The sequence below is a fragment of the Solanum lycopersicum genome, chromosome 4, assembly GCF_036512215.1.
Source record: "Solanum lycopersicum chromosome 4, SLM_r2.1".
Taxonomy (NCBI): Eukaryota; Viridiplantae; Streptophyta; class Magnoliopsida; order Solanales; family Solanaceae; genus Solanum; species Solanum lycopersicum.
This window is the reverse complement of record NC_090803.1, coordinates 66,274,586-66,289,495: the sequence shown is the minus strand read 5'-3', so window position 1 is coordinate 66,289,495 and position 14,910 is coordinate 66,274,586. Positions and strand designations below refer to the sequence as shown.

The 14,910-nt window shown below is 34.2% G+C and overlaps 1 protein-coding gene across 1 annotated transcript; it reads right to left on the bottom strand.

Moving 5' to 3' along the window:
- Positions 1 to 47: 47 nt before the first annotated feature.
- On the bottom strand, positions 48 to 8,611 carry CSN4 (COP9 signalosome complex subunit 4). The gene is given in 14 exon segments (NM_001375632.1): positions 48 to 454; positions 761 to 820; positions 1,212 to 1,271; positions 2,157 to 2,199; positions 2,304 to 2,395; positions 2,490 to 2,558; positions 2,752 to 2,796; positions 3,588 to 3,696; positions 4,053 to 4,153; positions 4,246 to 4,338; positions 5,926 to 5,986; positions 6,088 to 6,191; positions 7,139 to 7,290; positions 8,373 to 8,611. Coding segments are annotated over 14 exon segments (1,194 nt in total). The 5' UTR covers positions 8,503 to 8,611; the 3' UTR covers positions 48 to 379.
- Between the last annotated feature and the right edge of the window lie 6,299 nt (positions 8,612 to 14,910).

Sequence of the window (14,910 nt, the reverse complement as noted above, 5' to 3'; positions counted from 1 at the left end):
TTGCTTACACTACAGAAAATTAGATTACAAAAGTTACACCGAGTAATAATACTCCATGTCCGCTCATTTTTATAATCAGTCGGTGAAGGTAAAATCAGGAAATGGCACAAATTAATCAGTTATGATTTGAATAGAATACAATGCCTACAAGTACCCTATGAAAAGAGAAATGTAACAAAATTAACATTTATATCCATAATAAACCATTGAACTGGAGGAGAGGTGTGTCATGTACAATATAAATCTAACTTAAAGAGACGAGTTCCGAGCCAAGTTTTAAAACTGGTGAAAGTATAGAGTGGCGCCAGTCCAGTAAATGGTATGAGGAAGGAGTGCATCAGCATCGTACCAGATTCTTCAAAAATGACCACAAAATGAACTAGACAGGAATAGGGAGCCCCTTCTTTGCCATGCTATCAAGAACATCATTGAGAGCTTGACAAAGGCCCATGATCTGCAAAGATTAGCAATGTTGTCAACACTAGTATCATTTCAATAATAAAACCTTGAAAACAAGAAAGACGGAGCTTGGTATAAGGAAAGTCATTTTTCATGAAAAATGTTTTTTCGGTGTTGATGGCGAGCAGAAAATGTTATATAACATATATTAAAACTTGATCAAGTTATCAACAAATTAAAGAGTGCTCTGATGAATATGTTTAGATCTAGAGACATAATAATAGATTTCAAACGGAAGAGGTAGATTTCCATGAGAAAAGAAACATAAAGTAGATTCCAAGCATGTTAGAAACTAAATCACCTGTTGATCCCATTGTTGCAGCTCTTCAGTGTCATCCTCAAAATGTATGACGCCCTCAACCTGACAATAAAATCAACTTAAATTAATAGATGCTAAAACTACAATGGAACTCATTTTTTTGTCTCCAACCATATTTATCCAGTTTGATATTATTATTTGCATATATTGCTCGTTAAATACATCTCGTGTGATAGTCACTGATAATTACTATACAATGGGTTAAAAACAAATTTATCGTATGTGATAATATCTTCCACATCAAACTACAATCCAGGCATATTACTATCAGCATTACGGGTGGCATAGGGAATTCAAGTATGTATATATGGCATATATGGACACTCTGTACCTAAAGTTAGCCAGTGACAAGTCATGACCCAATATCATCTCCTCTTCTTTTCAAGGACAAAGATAGAAATGAGTAGATGGCATTATTAATTGAGAAATTTACCTGATCAATGGATCCCCGCATTCTATCTTCGAAAATCATTCTTGAAGCAATTTTCTCAGCCTTCATGACAATAATTGTTATAACAGAATAAGTTACAGATGAAAATGAAGCCGCACAGTCGTTAATTGATTTTGGTACCCAAAACAGCCATGGAAAGCAATAAGAGTGATGGCAACACTTTGACATGAAGGATTACGTTGGTTACATGGAGTTTTAAATTACTTATCAGACAAGCACAACAGTAAACTGATCTTAGTACATAAAAATGGAAATCAATATGCAAGAATGGGAGATGCATGTCCAAATACACTGAAGAAAACAGTATTTGACATGTAAGATTGTGTTGGTTGTGTGGTGTTTAAATTACTTGTCAGGCAAGACAACAGCAAACTGATCTTAGTACATTAAAAATGGAAATCAACAAGCGAGAATGGGAGAGGCATGTCCAAATACTGTGAAGCAGCATCTTTTTCTCAAAATCAGATTTCTACTAGAAGACCTCAAAGGCTGAGCAGCATAGGCTAAGAATCAACTTCAAAAATGCATTAAAATAATATCACCTTCTCTATCATCCTAATAGCGTTTACAGTTTAAACTTGACTTGTGGATTTACCCAGAAACAATGCATAAGTAGGATGATGGAAATATGCTTTTTGCAGCATAGCATGAGAGAACAATTTATCTGTTTCTTCATTTGATAATTGCTTTGAAAATTAAATGTCGCTCAATAAATGGTCCAGAGGGGACCACTAAGAATTACTGCAAATAGATTAACCAAGCCACGAACCGCCCTAAAAGGCTAAAACATCCTATTTTCGTATAGTTCCTACAACAGTCGCAACTGCTATGCATCAACTCGGGCTAGTGGGTTGACAACAAAACCCAAATAATTAGCCCAAGAACAGCAAAAATTAAGAAAAATAGCTTAGCAACATCATTAGGTACCTTTTGAGGAGGAATGCCCAACAAAGTGCCCAACTCATCAAAACTGTCACAGATTAATGAGGGGATTTAGCTTGAGATAATAGAAAAGCATGAGCTATGAAAAATCTAAATCACAAAAAACAAGGGAAAGATAAGCTTCCTTTCTACCTTATATTTGTATAAAGTTTGCTAGCACTCAAGAGATTGTGCTCAATCATAGCACGATCCAGAACTGTGAAGTTATCAGGCAAAAGTGCTTGCTGTAGAAACACAAAAAAATAAGATACACAGCGAATATCAGATCTTGTATTTTGACATTTTGAAAAAAAAGCAATACCCAAAAAAAGGGGGAACCTGATGTGGTTTCAACTCTTCTGCAAAAGCATCAATTTCAGGTTTTCTCAAGATTCTCTCTAGATATACCTGAATATTTCAAATTAAACAAAACTTAATTTTATTAAAAATAGTATATACGTAAAAAATCTGACACAACACTATATGCACATAAAAAATCCACACTCAAATGCAAAGAGGTTATAGCATACAGGCAACTCGGTACAAGTAAAGAGAGTGGAGACAGAACTATGCAAATTGTATGAAGCAGCAAGTGAAGTACCTTCTGCAAGATTGGGTAGATTTTCAATTTGGAGCAACGCTCATCCTGTTATCCAAAATAAGTAAAAAAGAAAAATTGTTATAGCAAAACTGAACAAATAGCACATAGGAGGGGATCAGTGTAGGCAGTCATTTGAGACCCATTAAAAAAATACAAATATGACTACATAGTGGCAGATCTCAACTGGAAGTTGCCGGAGAAAACTAATTAACCTCAATTTTTCAAAGGTTATGGTAACAGCAAAATTTTAGCAGGTATTAGACAACAGAATGACATGTCCACCAAATATAAAATCACCTATTTGTGGTTAGTTGTTACCATTTCCTTGGTGCAATGCACCTGCCCTTTCCCATGAGTGGTCTCACATTCTTGGCAAACGAGAGCAAATATCAAACCATTGAATTAGAAGTTCATACAGCTATTAGTTATTACAAACAGTGTTACTAAAGTGAGAAGCGCAAGAAAGATGCGAACTCTGGGGCCTTAAGGAAGAAGGCAATGCGTAATCTTCTTTGAATTTAGCAGCCCACGATTTCCAGAAAGGAATATATCTTACAACTGGGGGTCTACGCAGACCTTACTCGGTTACCATACCTCATAAGGATGGAAAGGATTATAGCTTATAACATCATAATTACAAATGACATGACTAACTTCAATAATTCAAGATACAGCCATGATAATATTAATCCCAATACTCAAATAAATAAAAATACCATTAAATCATTCATTCAACAACTCCACAGAAGATAACTTCCACAACAACCTGCCCATTAGTTGCACTCTTTGACAATAACAATCAAAACATTTAAAGCTCTAAGTCATTGCATCCTTACTTTGTACAGTGTGGCAAGTACACGAGATCGTTGAGGACCTGCTGCAGCCAAAATTGTGCACGTCACAGCAGCTGCCAGAGCTTGCTCTAAGGCAGCTTCATCGATTTCTCTGTAGCGTAAAGAATCATTAAGCTTCATGCTGTGCTCAGTTAAATAAAGGAGGCATAGTACCAAGAAAGATCACAGACATCAGGATGTGTATAACATTATTCAAGACAAAAGCTAAACCTTTGATCTTGGAACATAAGCATATTCTTAGTTTTCCTAAGCCGTAGACCTTATCAGTTCCGCTTGGATTGCAGATTATATTGCCCATATACACAGAACAAGAGTTAAAGTGTCCGCTACCTTTTCCTAAGAGCTTGCAAATATATAATACGCACTCACTAGCCAGACAATTTTAAATACTCAAAAATCGTTGAGAGAAGCATTATTTTAACATGATGTATTTTCTGGAAGACTTACTCGTCACCAATTTGTCGCTTCTCAATCTGAGAAATGTCATAGTAACGCAAGGCAGCTTCCAAGAATTTTCTCTTCAAATCCAAAATCCTAGCATAGCAAACCTGAAATAATCATTCAGGAAATAGTTGACATATTAGCCAGTGACAGTGACATGCTCAAAAATAAAAAATGCCCTAGATCATATGATAACAACCTTGTACTGCAAATTCAATACTTCATTCTTAATGTTGTTAACTTTAAAGGAAGCTTTATTTATAAACGCTTCTGCATTAACTGCATCATCATCCTGCCAAAGAAGGAATTGGAACACTGTTAGAAACTTAGAATGCCAAAGAGAACCAAAATAATGGAAGTAGACTGAACTTTTTCAGATCAATGCATATATATAAACAGCAGACAATAGCAGGGTGCATAGTAGCAGTACAGGAACCAAATCTACAACTCTAATTTTCCTTTTGATAGTAAGCAGAACAATACAATTGAAAGGAAACCAAGATACTTAGAATGTACATAGCACACTAGTTAACAAGTCACATTAGAACCGTAAAAGGTTTACTCATCAAGAAGAAAGACAACATCGGTACAACTTGCAGAATAAATGCCACATAGAAAGGAGCTCACATGCTACATATTCATTTGTTACCTTTTTCTTTAAAAAAATCAGTGCATACTCATTTGTTACCTACTAACGTTCCTGAAAGTATTTACCGATTCAGAACTAGACCAAATTTCTAACCGGGGAACACCAACAAACTTAACATTGACGGATCCTCAATAGGAAACCCAAGCCAGGGGGAATCGGCAGGGTGGTGTGCTTCGAAAAATAAATGGTGATTGGAGAGAATATCTATCACCACAAATACTCTTAACTAAATTGCTAGATCTTATGCAGAAAATTCAAGTTATCGAGCGCTAAGCAGGGTTGTGAACCTCCTCGCGAAGGAAGGAGCTAGGGAAAACTCCTTTTTAAATTGTGGTTTCCATGTCAACTTGTACGCACCTCGACTAATTTCACGGGATACCTGCAACATCCCACCAACATAGGTACTGGTAATGCAATCCACCAAGGCTTGGACAAAATGGAAAAGAATCACCTAGCTTTTTTGTCTCCGCTGGGAATTGAACCTAAGGCCTCACAGTTCTCAACCCTCTTTATTGACCACTAGGCTACACCCTTAGGTGCAGCTAAGAAAAAACTCTTTTTTGTAGAAAAAACTTTTGGTGGTTCCTTAGGTGTTTGAAGCAGTTTGGGCAAACATACTAGAAACTACTTTTGATCGGTAAAGAAAATTGATGATAAAGTTGTACATACCTATATAATATAGAAATAAAAAAGAAAGAACGAAAGATTTTTCCTTTATCTAATGTGTTGTCTCATGTAGTAATTATCTTTTTCAATTGGGAGATATGGTTGTGTGGACTATAGTTTACTCATGAAGATTCCATAACTACTACAAAAATGGAAAGTTCAACACAATTAGAATTTCTTTTAATTGGAAGCAGCTACTAATTCATGATATGGCATGTATAGAATCAAAACTTCATTCTAGATTCTATGAGAATTTTTAAGAAAGCCTTTTGTATAATATTCCCGTAATCAATACGCTTGCACTACAACAACGCCCTATAGCTCAAACTAGCAAGTTATTAATTGTTTTCTTATAAATATCAACAATTAGTTAACCAAACTAAAAAAATTGATAGGTCGCTCCAGCACATATATTGATGAATTGATTTCGCCTCTTCCTCTTTAGAGCAGATCAATTGTCAGGCAAGTTGAAAGGTGCACTACCAAACCAAACAAGGATCGTTAACTTGGATATGTTTACTTGGCATTAGAAGTATAGAAAGAAAAGAAAAAGAAAAATCCAACCTCCAGATAGAGACGAGCAATTTGGACACATTTTGAAATTCTGAATGTATCATCAACGAATCTGCAGAAGAAGCAGTGCGAAGATAGAAATTTCAGCTTCCAAAGATAAGTTAAGGGACACAGCAGCAGGCAAGCAAAGATAAGTAGAAGTGTAACACAGACCTCATTGCAGAGTCTAAATCGATGCCACTAAGCATCTGAGCTGCTTTTGACCATTGTTGCTCAGACTCATATAATTCTGCAAGTTTTTCCCGAATGATCAACACCTGAAAATATGGGATTTTGTTTTAGAAATGGGCAGTAAAAACATAAAAGATCAAAAGAACCTGTATGTGGAGATCTCTTGATGACAACAGACAATATGCTGAGTTCCAATTTTGACCTTCATTTGTACCATTTTCTCAAAACTAAAATACTCAAGACACACATCAAATTTTAAGATAACTATGATTTCCGGAAAAACTTTTTAATCCCAAGATAAACAAATAATTCTGTGACTTTGGCGCTAGCCCACTCTCACAAAATTCAGTTCTTAAAATCACTTCCATCGAAAAGGAATCAAAGGTGTCAATGCAATAGTTCCATCCAACACCAACTCAAAAAACACACTTCATAATAAACAACCCCATGGTCCCAATGTGGGTTGTGGCCCGTGTATTGAGTTCCTGGTACTACACTCAAATTCTTTTCTAGCCTATTATTTTAACTGGTTTTAATAAAAATAGAGATGCTAACTTTAATGGTCAATTAGAAAGAGATTACTTTCTGAAAGACAATTATTTGGAAATTTGCCATCCTTTTTTCTGATAAGTACTTCCCATCCCATAATTAGTAAAAGAACGTGATTTCAATCGTTAAAACAGGCCTTCTCTTTAGGTGGCAGAGATATTGTCATGCTGATTCAATAATTCTCTTTCTTCATACCATGTTCCTCTCTGTATTTTTTCTTGATAGAGCATTCTTGCTGTTCTCTTATGAAGTTTTAAGAAATGAAATTACAAACATCCAAATGCTACACCCTTACAAATACATATGCACCACCTGATGCAACAGACAAAGCAAAATAAAGACAAACTGATGCTAGTGACATTCTGAAGCACCAAATTTTAGAGATATATAAGGCATTAATGTAAGTCCAAGTATCGTTCACTATGGGCTGCAAAGGAGTTGTCAAGAATCTGACAATTAACAAAATAGAAATATCAAAGCATACTTGTTCTTCAAAGGACACCACACGAGGCTGTATCTGGTTGAGAGTATAGTGTGCTACTTCCTTTTGAACATCAGGTTCCAATCTATCGAATTCCTGGGCAAATGTCTGCAATAGCTGTCTAGATACCACCAAGGGCACGTCATCCGATAGCACTGCATAATGTACACACTCAATCAAACAACAGCGGCTCAACCCCAAATTAGTTAGAATCTGACTATAAATATTCTATTTAGATTTCAGCTGAGAATATACAACGTGAATATAAAAATTACAGGAAAAATTAAGATTAGACAGCTGGATGGTGATTGCACTGCATAGTCATACACAATCTCAATCAAACAGTGGCTCAATCGCAAACCAACTGGAATCTGACTGCATAAATTGTCTATACATATTATTTCAGCTAGACGTATACAACATGAAAAATAAAACAAGTTGCAAAATTATGATTAGATAGTAACTACACTGCATAATCGTACAGTCTTAATCAAACAGCGGCTCAATCTCAAACCAGTTAGTATCTGACTATATAAATCATCTATATCTATTTCAACCGAGAAATCTACAACATAAACATAAAATTAACAGAAAATTGAGATGAAATAGTTGCTGCAATGCATAAATCACACACAATCTCAATCAAACAGCGGCTCAATCCCAAACTAGTAAGAATATGAGAATATATAAATCTTCTATATCTATTTCAGCTGAGAGACATAAAACATGAATGCAAAATAAATAGCAAAATTATGATGAGATAGTAACTGAACTGCATAGTCGTAAATAAACTTAAATCAAAATAACGGCTCAATCTCAAACCAGTTAGAATCTAACTATATATATCTTCTATATCTATTCCAGCTGAGAAATATACAACATGAAGATAAATTAACAGCAAAATTATAATGAGGCAGTAACTGCACTGCATAACCAAACACATTCTCAACCAACCAATGGCTCAATCCCAAACCAGATAGAATATGACTATATAAATATTCTAACATCTGTTTCAACTGAGAAATATAAAACATGAACATAAATTAACAGCAAAACTGTGATGAGATTATAACTGGCGCGACATAATTGTACACAATCTCAATCAAACAACCTCTCAATCTCAAACCGGTTACAATCTGACTATATGAATCTTCGAACATCTATTTCAGCTGAGAATTATAGAACATGAACAAAAAATTAACAGCGAAATTATGATGAAACAACGAGAAAAACTTACTGTGATCGATGAATTGCTTGGCTTGTTGGATATCGCTTGATGCAAGAACGGTGGACAGAATGTGCTTGTACTGTTCGATTTTCTGGCGTTGGTCGCTGATCGCAGAGGCACTAGCGAACGCACTCTCCATTGCGATTTAGGGTTTATCTCTGAGCTAATCTTCTCGAATACGCAATTTGGAGTGTCTCGTCGAGTTCTTTTTCGAAGCGTTAATGGAGCTTATGAACCAAAATTTTGGCATATAAATAGGGATTTGAAAGTCGATTTATAATCTGTTGCCCGCTGTGGTATATGGGCTCGGACACAACTTCGAACTAATTTTATTTTTTTAAAAAGAAAAAGTGATAAAATTATTATTTCGGTTCAAATTTATGTAGGATAATTTTCACATGTAGCATATATAAAATTTATATTTGTATGTTATAACAAAGTTCATATAATTGCGCTTTGTAACAAATATATTTAATAGCAAACATATATATGTATAATTTGCTATACATATACAATTGAAGCGAATTGTATAAAACGAAGTGTATAAAATGAGAAAGAAAAAGAGACTTGGGCATAAAATTGTATAAAATGAAATGTATAAAATGAATTATATAATTATAAGTGTATAAGACGATTATATACAATTTGAATTTGTATAAAATGAGAAAGAGAGAATGACAAAAGAGACTTGGGCAGGGAATATACAATTGAATCAAATTGTATAAAACGAGAAGGAGAGAGACAAAAGAGACTTGGGCGGAAGAGTACTTTTATTGTATAATTATAAGTGTATATGACAAAAATATATGTATTTACATGTGTATATACAATTTTCTCTCGATTTATATGATTAGAAACACAACTTATACAATTCTATTGTATAAAGCGAGAGAGGCAAGCGATAGGGAGAGAGAGAGAGAGAGTGACGAGCGAAAATATGAGGGAGAATGAGACTGACAAACAGTTTGCTATGAAACACAAATAAATCAAACAATAGCTATTATATTTATTTTACGGACAAGGGCCTAAAATACCCTTAAAGTATTCAAAATGGTACAAAATTACCCTTCATCCACCTATTGGCTCCAAAATGCCCTTTTCATCCAGCTATTGGCTCCAAAATACCCTTGTCATCATCTTTGGGTTCAAAATTGACCACTTTTTTTAATTGTTTTAAAATTTAACTCTTTAAATATTTTTAAAAATACTTGGCGTTCAACTATTGATTATAATTATAATTTTTTAATATAATTTATTAACCAACCCACTACTCACTCATTACTAATTAAACCTCACCCAATTAATAATCCAATTATAATATCAAAATCATCATAAACACTAGTAAAACACGATGAAATTATAGATTCCTGAAAATGACATTCAAAATTATTCGAGTCCGAATCGAAGTCCCAATTAAATTTAGGTTGAGCCGCTTATTTAGAAGGACACTTTCTTTCAAAATTGAATTAGAAATTCATGATTAAAGGTAAAGAAGTAATACATCCCGAACTAATTCATGCTCTTTTTTAAAATATAATTTTATAAATATTTATGATTTGTTTTAAAACCTTTAATATATTATTTTGAAAGAAAGTTACCTATGAAGTAACATCACATAATTGAGACATAAGAATAATTAAAATGAACATAGTCAGACTTTTAAGTTTATCGGTGATTTTTATTTAGCCACTTGAATGTATGATAATTTACCTCTATAATTTTTAAAAACACTCAATTGGCAGTAGCTTGCATTAATAATGTGACGGATTCATTAATTTAGAGGGATTTGATTAGTAATGGGATGGGTAGTGGATTGATTTATAAATTATACTAATAAGTTAAATTATAACAAAAAATTGAGTTTCACGTATTTTAAAAAATATTTAAATAGTTTAATATAAAACCGTTAAATAAGTGGTCAATTTTGAACCAAAAGGTGGATGACAAGGGTATTTTGGACCCAATAGGTGGGTGGGAAGGGTATTTTGGAGCCAATAGGTGGATGGAGGGTAATTTTGTACCATTTTCAATACTTTAAGGGTATTTTAGGTCCTTTTCCGTTTATTTTATATTATTAATTTGTTATGTTATACAATTACCTAAAAGTTATTCAAAATCAAATTACAATCTAACAAGTCAAACACAATTTCACAGCATTAACTTACTGTTCTTGGATTAATACATTATAAAAAATAATTACTGATTTTAGCGATATTTTTTGCTTATTACCATTTAGGACACTTACTGACATAATAAGCTCAGAGAGTCGCTTGTCCAGCAATTCATCAAATTTATCAAGTAATATGAACACCAAATCAAATCGCGAAAGCAAAGCACCATTCATTCTTCAAGTTCTCGTTCACAGTTTTTGCACGGCTGCAAGAATTTTTTCACACATTACCACCACAGTTAAAAGACCAATATGTAATGCAAGTATTCCCATGATCTATGCTTACATAATTATACGAGATAGATTTGTAACAAAACTTTTCGAACTAAGACTTAAGCCGTTAACCATAGTGAGATAAATTTCACCGAGGAATTTAAAATTTCATAAGTATTAAGGTCAGTTCACTAGATTTAGCACCTTGAGTTCCAAAAAGAATTAAATTGGAAATAGCAAAATCTAAAAATTTGCAAGTTAAGCTAAGTATGAGTTTTGGATCAAACTTCAAACGATCATAACTCCTAGCACATGATGAGTTAGGCGTACTACAAGATACCAAAGGAAATTAAATTATCTTTTCAAATCCGGCCGAGTTTGCAAAGTTTCCAAATTGACTTCTACAATTGTAACTATTTAAAATGAGTTTTAATTATTATTGTAATCTCACCTTCATTTATTTTTGAAGAACTCGACACTTAAGCGGCATCAAAAGTGAAGAGTTAACATTGATTTGATTTCTGCTGCATATATGAGAAACCAAGTTTTGCTTATGGATGAAGTTGTATACTTTGGACTGTTCTCGCGTACCTTCAAAAGTTCCTGCGACCTTATCCATTGTATCTTCGTCCTCTTTTGGACCTTAATCAAACATTGATTTTCATCTTTGGCTACTTTTCTAAAACAAGTCTCAGAATCTGTTAATATGTCCGTTGCTGAAACTGGAGATCGTCTCACCGCAGCCACAAAGGTATGAATCCCTAATTTTCTGTAAGAGATGTATTAGTAGTAGAATGAAATGAATCTGAATGGAGCTAAATTAAATTAGACTCGGATTGGTTTTAGGATCGAAGTGTAATGTTTAATTGAATGTGTGTTTTGTATTTGTAGGTCTTGGAGCAACTCAGTGGCCAAAGTCCTGTTTTCTCCAAAGGTATGGTTTTAAATTGCATTCTGCAGTTTTTGTTTATTGTTATTTGATTTTGTATGTTGTGACTGGTTTCAGTTTCTTTTGCACACTTCATCGAACATGCTTTTCGCTTCTTCGAGCTTTGTTTGTGTCAAAGAATGAATCTTTTGCTTATATATGGAGGTTTGATTTTGCTGATGTGTTGTAGTTTGGATTTAATTTGTTTCTGTAGGTATATAGATAACGAGCGGAATAAAAAGGAAGCCGGGAGTATAGCATTACCTAGTTCTATATCTTAGAACAGGGACGTCTATATCTATGAAAAGAGGAAGTTAGGAAAGGATTCTAAACAATTCTATCGGGCCGAAACTAGGGGAAAAAAAGAAAGTTTTTAAGTAATGTGGATTTACTATAAACTTATGAGTGCTCTTAGTTGGTCAAATTTGCGTAACAATTTGAAATAATTGGAACTTAATTAACTCGGTGCTACAAGTTGTGCATTTGTACCCATGATGTGTATGGTTTGGTGTTGTCTGTCTTTTAACTTACTAAACATTATCTGATTTCGCTTTGATGTACTTTCTTTATTCCCACTGACAGCTAGGTATACTCTCCGGTCCTTTCGAACCAGGTGTAATGAAAAGATTGCATGTTATGTCATTGTTAGAAGGAAAAAAGCTATGCAGCTCCTATTGAAGGTCAAGAAGATTTTATCTTAAAAGATGATTTTGAAATTGGATGCTTTGGATTTGCTATTCAGAAGCACATTGATCTTGGAATCAAGCAAACATGTTAATTGGGGCACAGACGTCGTAGGTGCAAGTCTGGATTGGGATCCAAGACTACTTCACAAAGGAGGACTCAATGAAGTGGTTCCACGTCAAATATGAAGTCATTCTCCTTAACAATTCCTCAAACATCCAGTAAACCAAGAGTTGACTACTGGATCAGTTTATATCTTGAAAGAAAAGAAAAGTTGTACAAAATGTATGAACATGAAGAAAAGCTGCAAAATACATAACCACAGAAAACAAAAATTAAACCATAGAATCGTCAATCCATACATTGCAATATATCTTGAACGTACAGAAAGGTGCAAAATATTAACAATTTCTGGTACAGAATACATGAACATGAAAAAGGTGAGAAATATAACTACAGAAAACAAAAATCAAACAACAAAATCATCGCCAATCCATAATGTGAAGATAGTGTGAATTGGAAACCTTATCTGTGTTGAGTAATCATATGAAAAGAATTTATGTTCTTTCAAACAGAAGAATACACTCCATGTAGCAAAGGGAAGAAAAATTTGTTTTCAAACCTGACTCACTGTTTCAAATATCCTGAACCACTACTTACAAACATCGTGTTCCCGTTGAGATCCAACAGTCTCTCCCTTACTAAGTTCAGTGACTGTGTATCTCTATACATTTACGATGGATTCACAAACGATGATCAAACTGTCCCCATCAAAATCTTCAACACCATATATCTTTCTTCAACACCATATATCTTTTTATGTTTTCTTGTTCCTCAAAAGTAAAAGTGTTCCAAAAGAAATACCAATTAGGCTGTTCTGCATAGCTTTCCTATAAAGTAAGAATCCCCAGCCTCTTCCCCTCCCTCTTCCCGCACAAGATAATAGAATTTTAAAAAATAATTGGATTGTAGAATTTTACCAGAATGACTATTTTCCCATCAAGAACGTGATTATCAAAAAATTCATGATAATGCCAAATTTTTTCTCCGACCTTAGTTAAGTAAACAGCATGGGGAGAGCCTGCAAATTCGACTCCAATCACAAAGCAATCTGAAGAGTCTGGGGTTCCGATAAACATCCAGTTAGTGCGGTAGATATCGTCTTTGTCTAATCGGTTCGGTAGAGAAATTACATATGACTGGTAGCATTAAAGAAAAACAGGTCATGTCCATTAGCAATAAGAAGCGAGTGTCCTTGGCACACAACAACTCGAAATGCAACAATTTTGGAACTTGTGGACCCAAAAAAAAAAGTTTTATGTTCCGAAAAGGATTGAACATTTGAATAGTGGCAAACTGAGAAAACGGATATCAGAAAAATCTGTAATCCAAGGCATCAATGGAGCTTTTAGGAAGAACTACATTCGAGACTTCATGAAGCCAAGAAAATCGCGGGGAGTCGTTGCCCACAATTCATTCAATTTCAAATTTTTCATCATATCGTGCATACTAAGAGGGTGATACCGCAGTGCTGGCTGTTGAGATAGTTGTAGATCACCAAAAGCTGGATGGAACAGATGGGGATATTTAGCATGCCAATAATTGGAAGGTACTATGATACTTGTATTTTATTGCTAAGACTCCGTGCGGCACTTGACAACTTTTCAAGTAAGCCTTTAAGACTTAAATCGCTAAAGACTTAGAAAAGAAAGAGAACTTTGAAAAAAAGCTTGTATTACTTTTGAAAATTTGCTTAGAACTTTGCTTGGTTGTACAAATGAGAGACCCTTCTATTTATACTACTTCCTAAGGACCTAAGTGTAAATAAAAATTACTCTATAAATCCCTAAAATATTTACACTTTAGTCCATATTCTAGAAAATTCTACACTTTCTAGAATATGCTAAACTCTTCCAAAAATATCTATAGTATACTAGAGAATTCTAAGAAATTCTCTAGTGTTCTCTAGAAATCTAGAAGCTTCTAGAGTTCTCTGCAAACCTCTTCACAACTCTAGATCCTTCCCACCCCATTCGGACGCTAAATCAGGCTGGAATTGTGGCGGGACGTCACAGTAAGCTCTAATTGAGTTTGCCTTTCCTCTTCCTTTTGGCCAGACATAAATCCTGTGGAATGTCTAACAGCATCGAAAGATGCGACTTAGTGCAGGTTTACTATTTATCTTTTAAAATGTCAGAAATATTATTACATGCAGAAGACAATTATTAGTTTTATGAAATGGTATTTTAGGGATTCAGAAATATTTTACGGCAGAAGCAATTTTATTATTAATGCATAAAGAATCATTTTCTGGAGAACTTACTCGTCACCAATTAGTCGCTTCTCAATCTGAGAAATGTCAAAGTAACGCAAGACAGTTTCCAAGAATTTTCTCTTCGAATCCAAAATCCTAGCATAGCAAACCTGTAATAATCATTAAGGAATTAGTTGACATATTAGCCAGTGACGGTGGACATGCTCAAAGATTAAAAATGTCCTAGATCATACGATAACAACCTTGTACTGCAAATTTAATGATTCATTCGTAATGT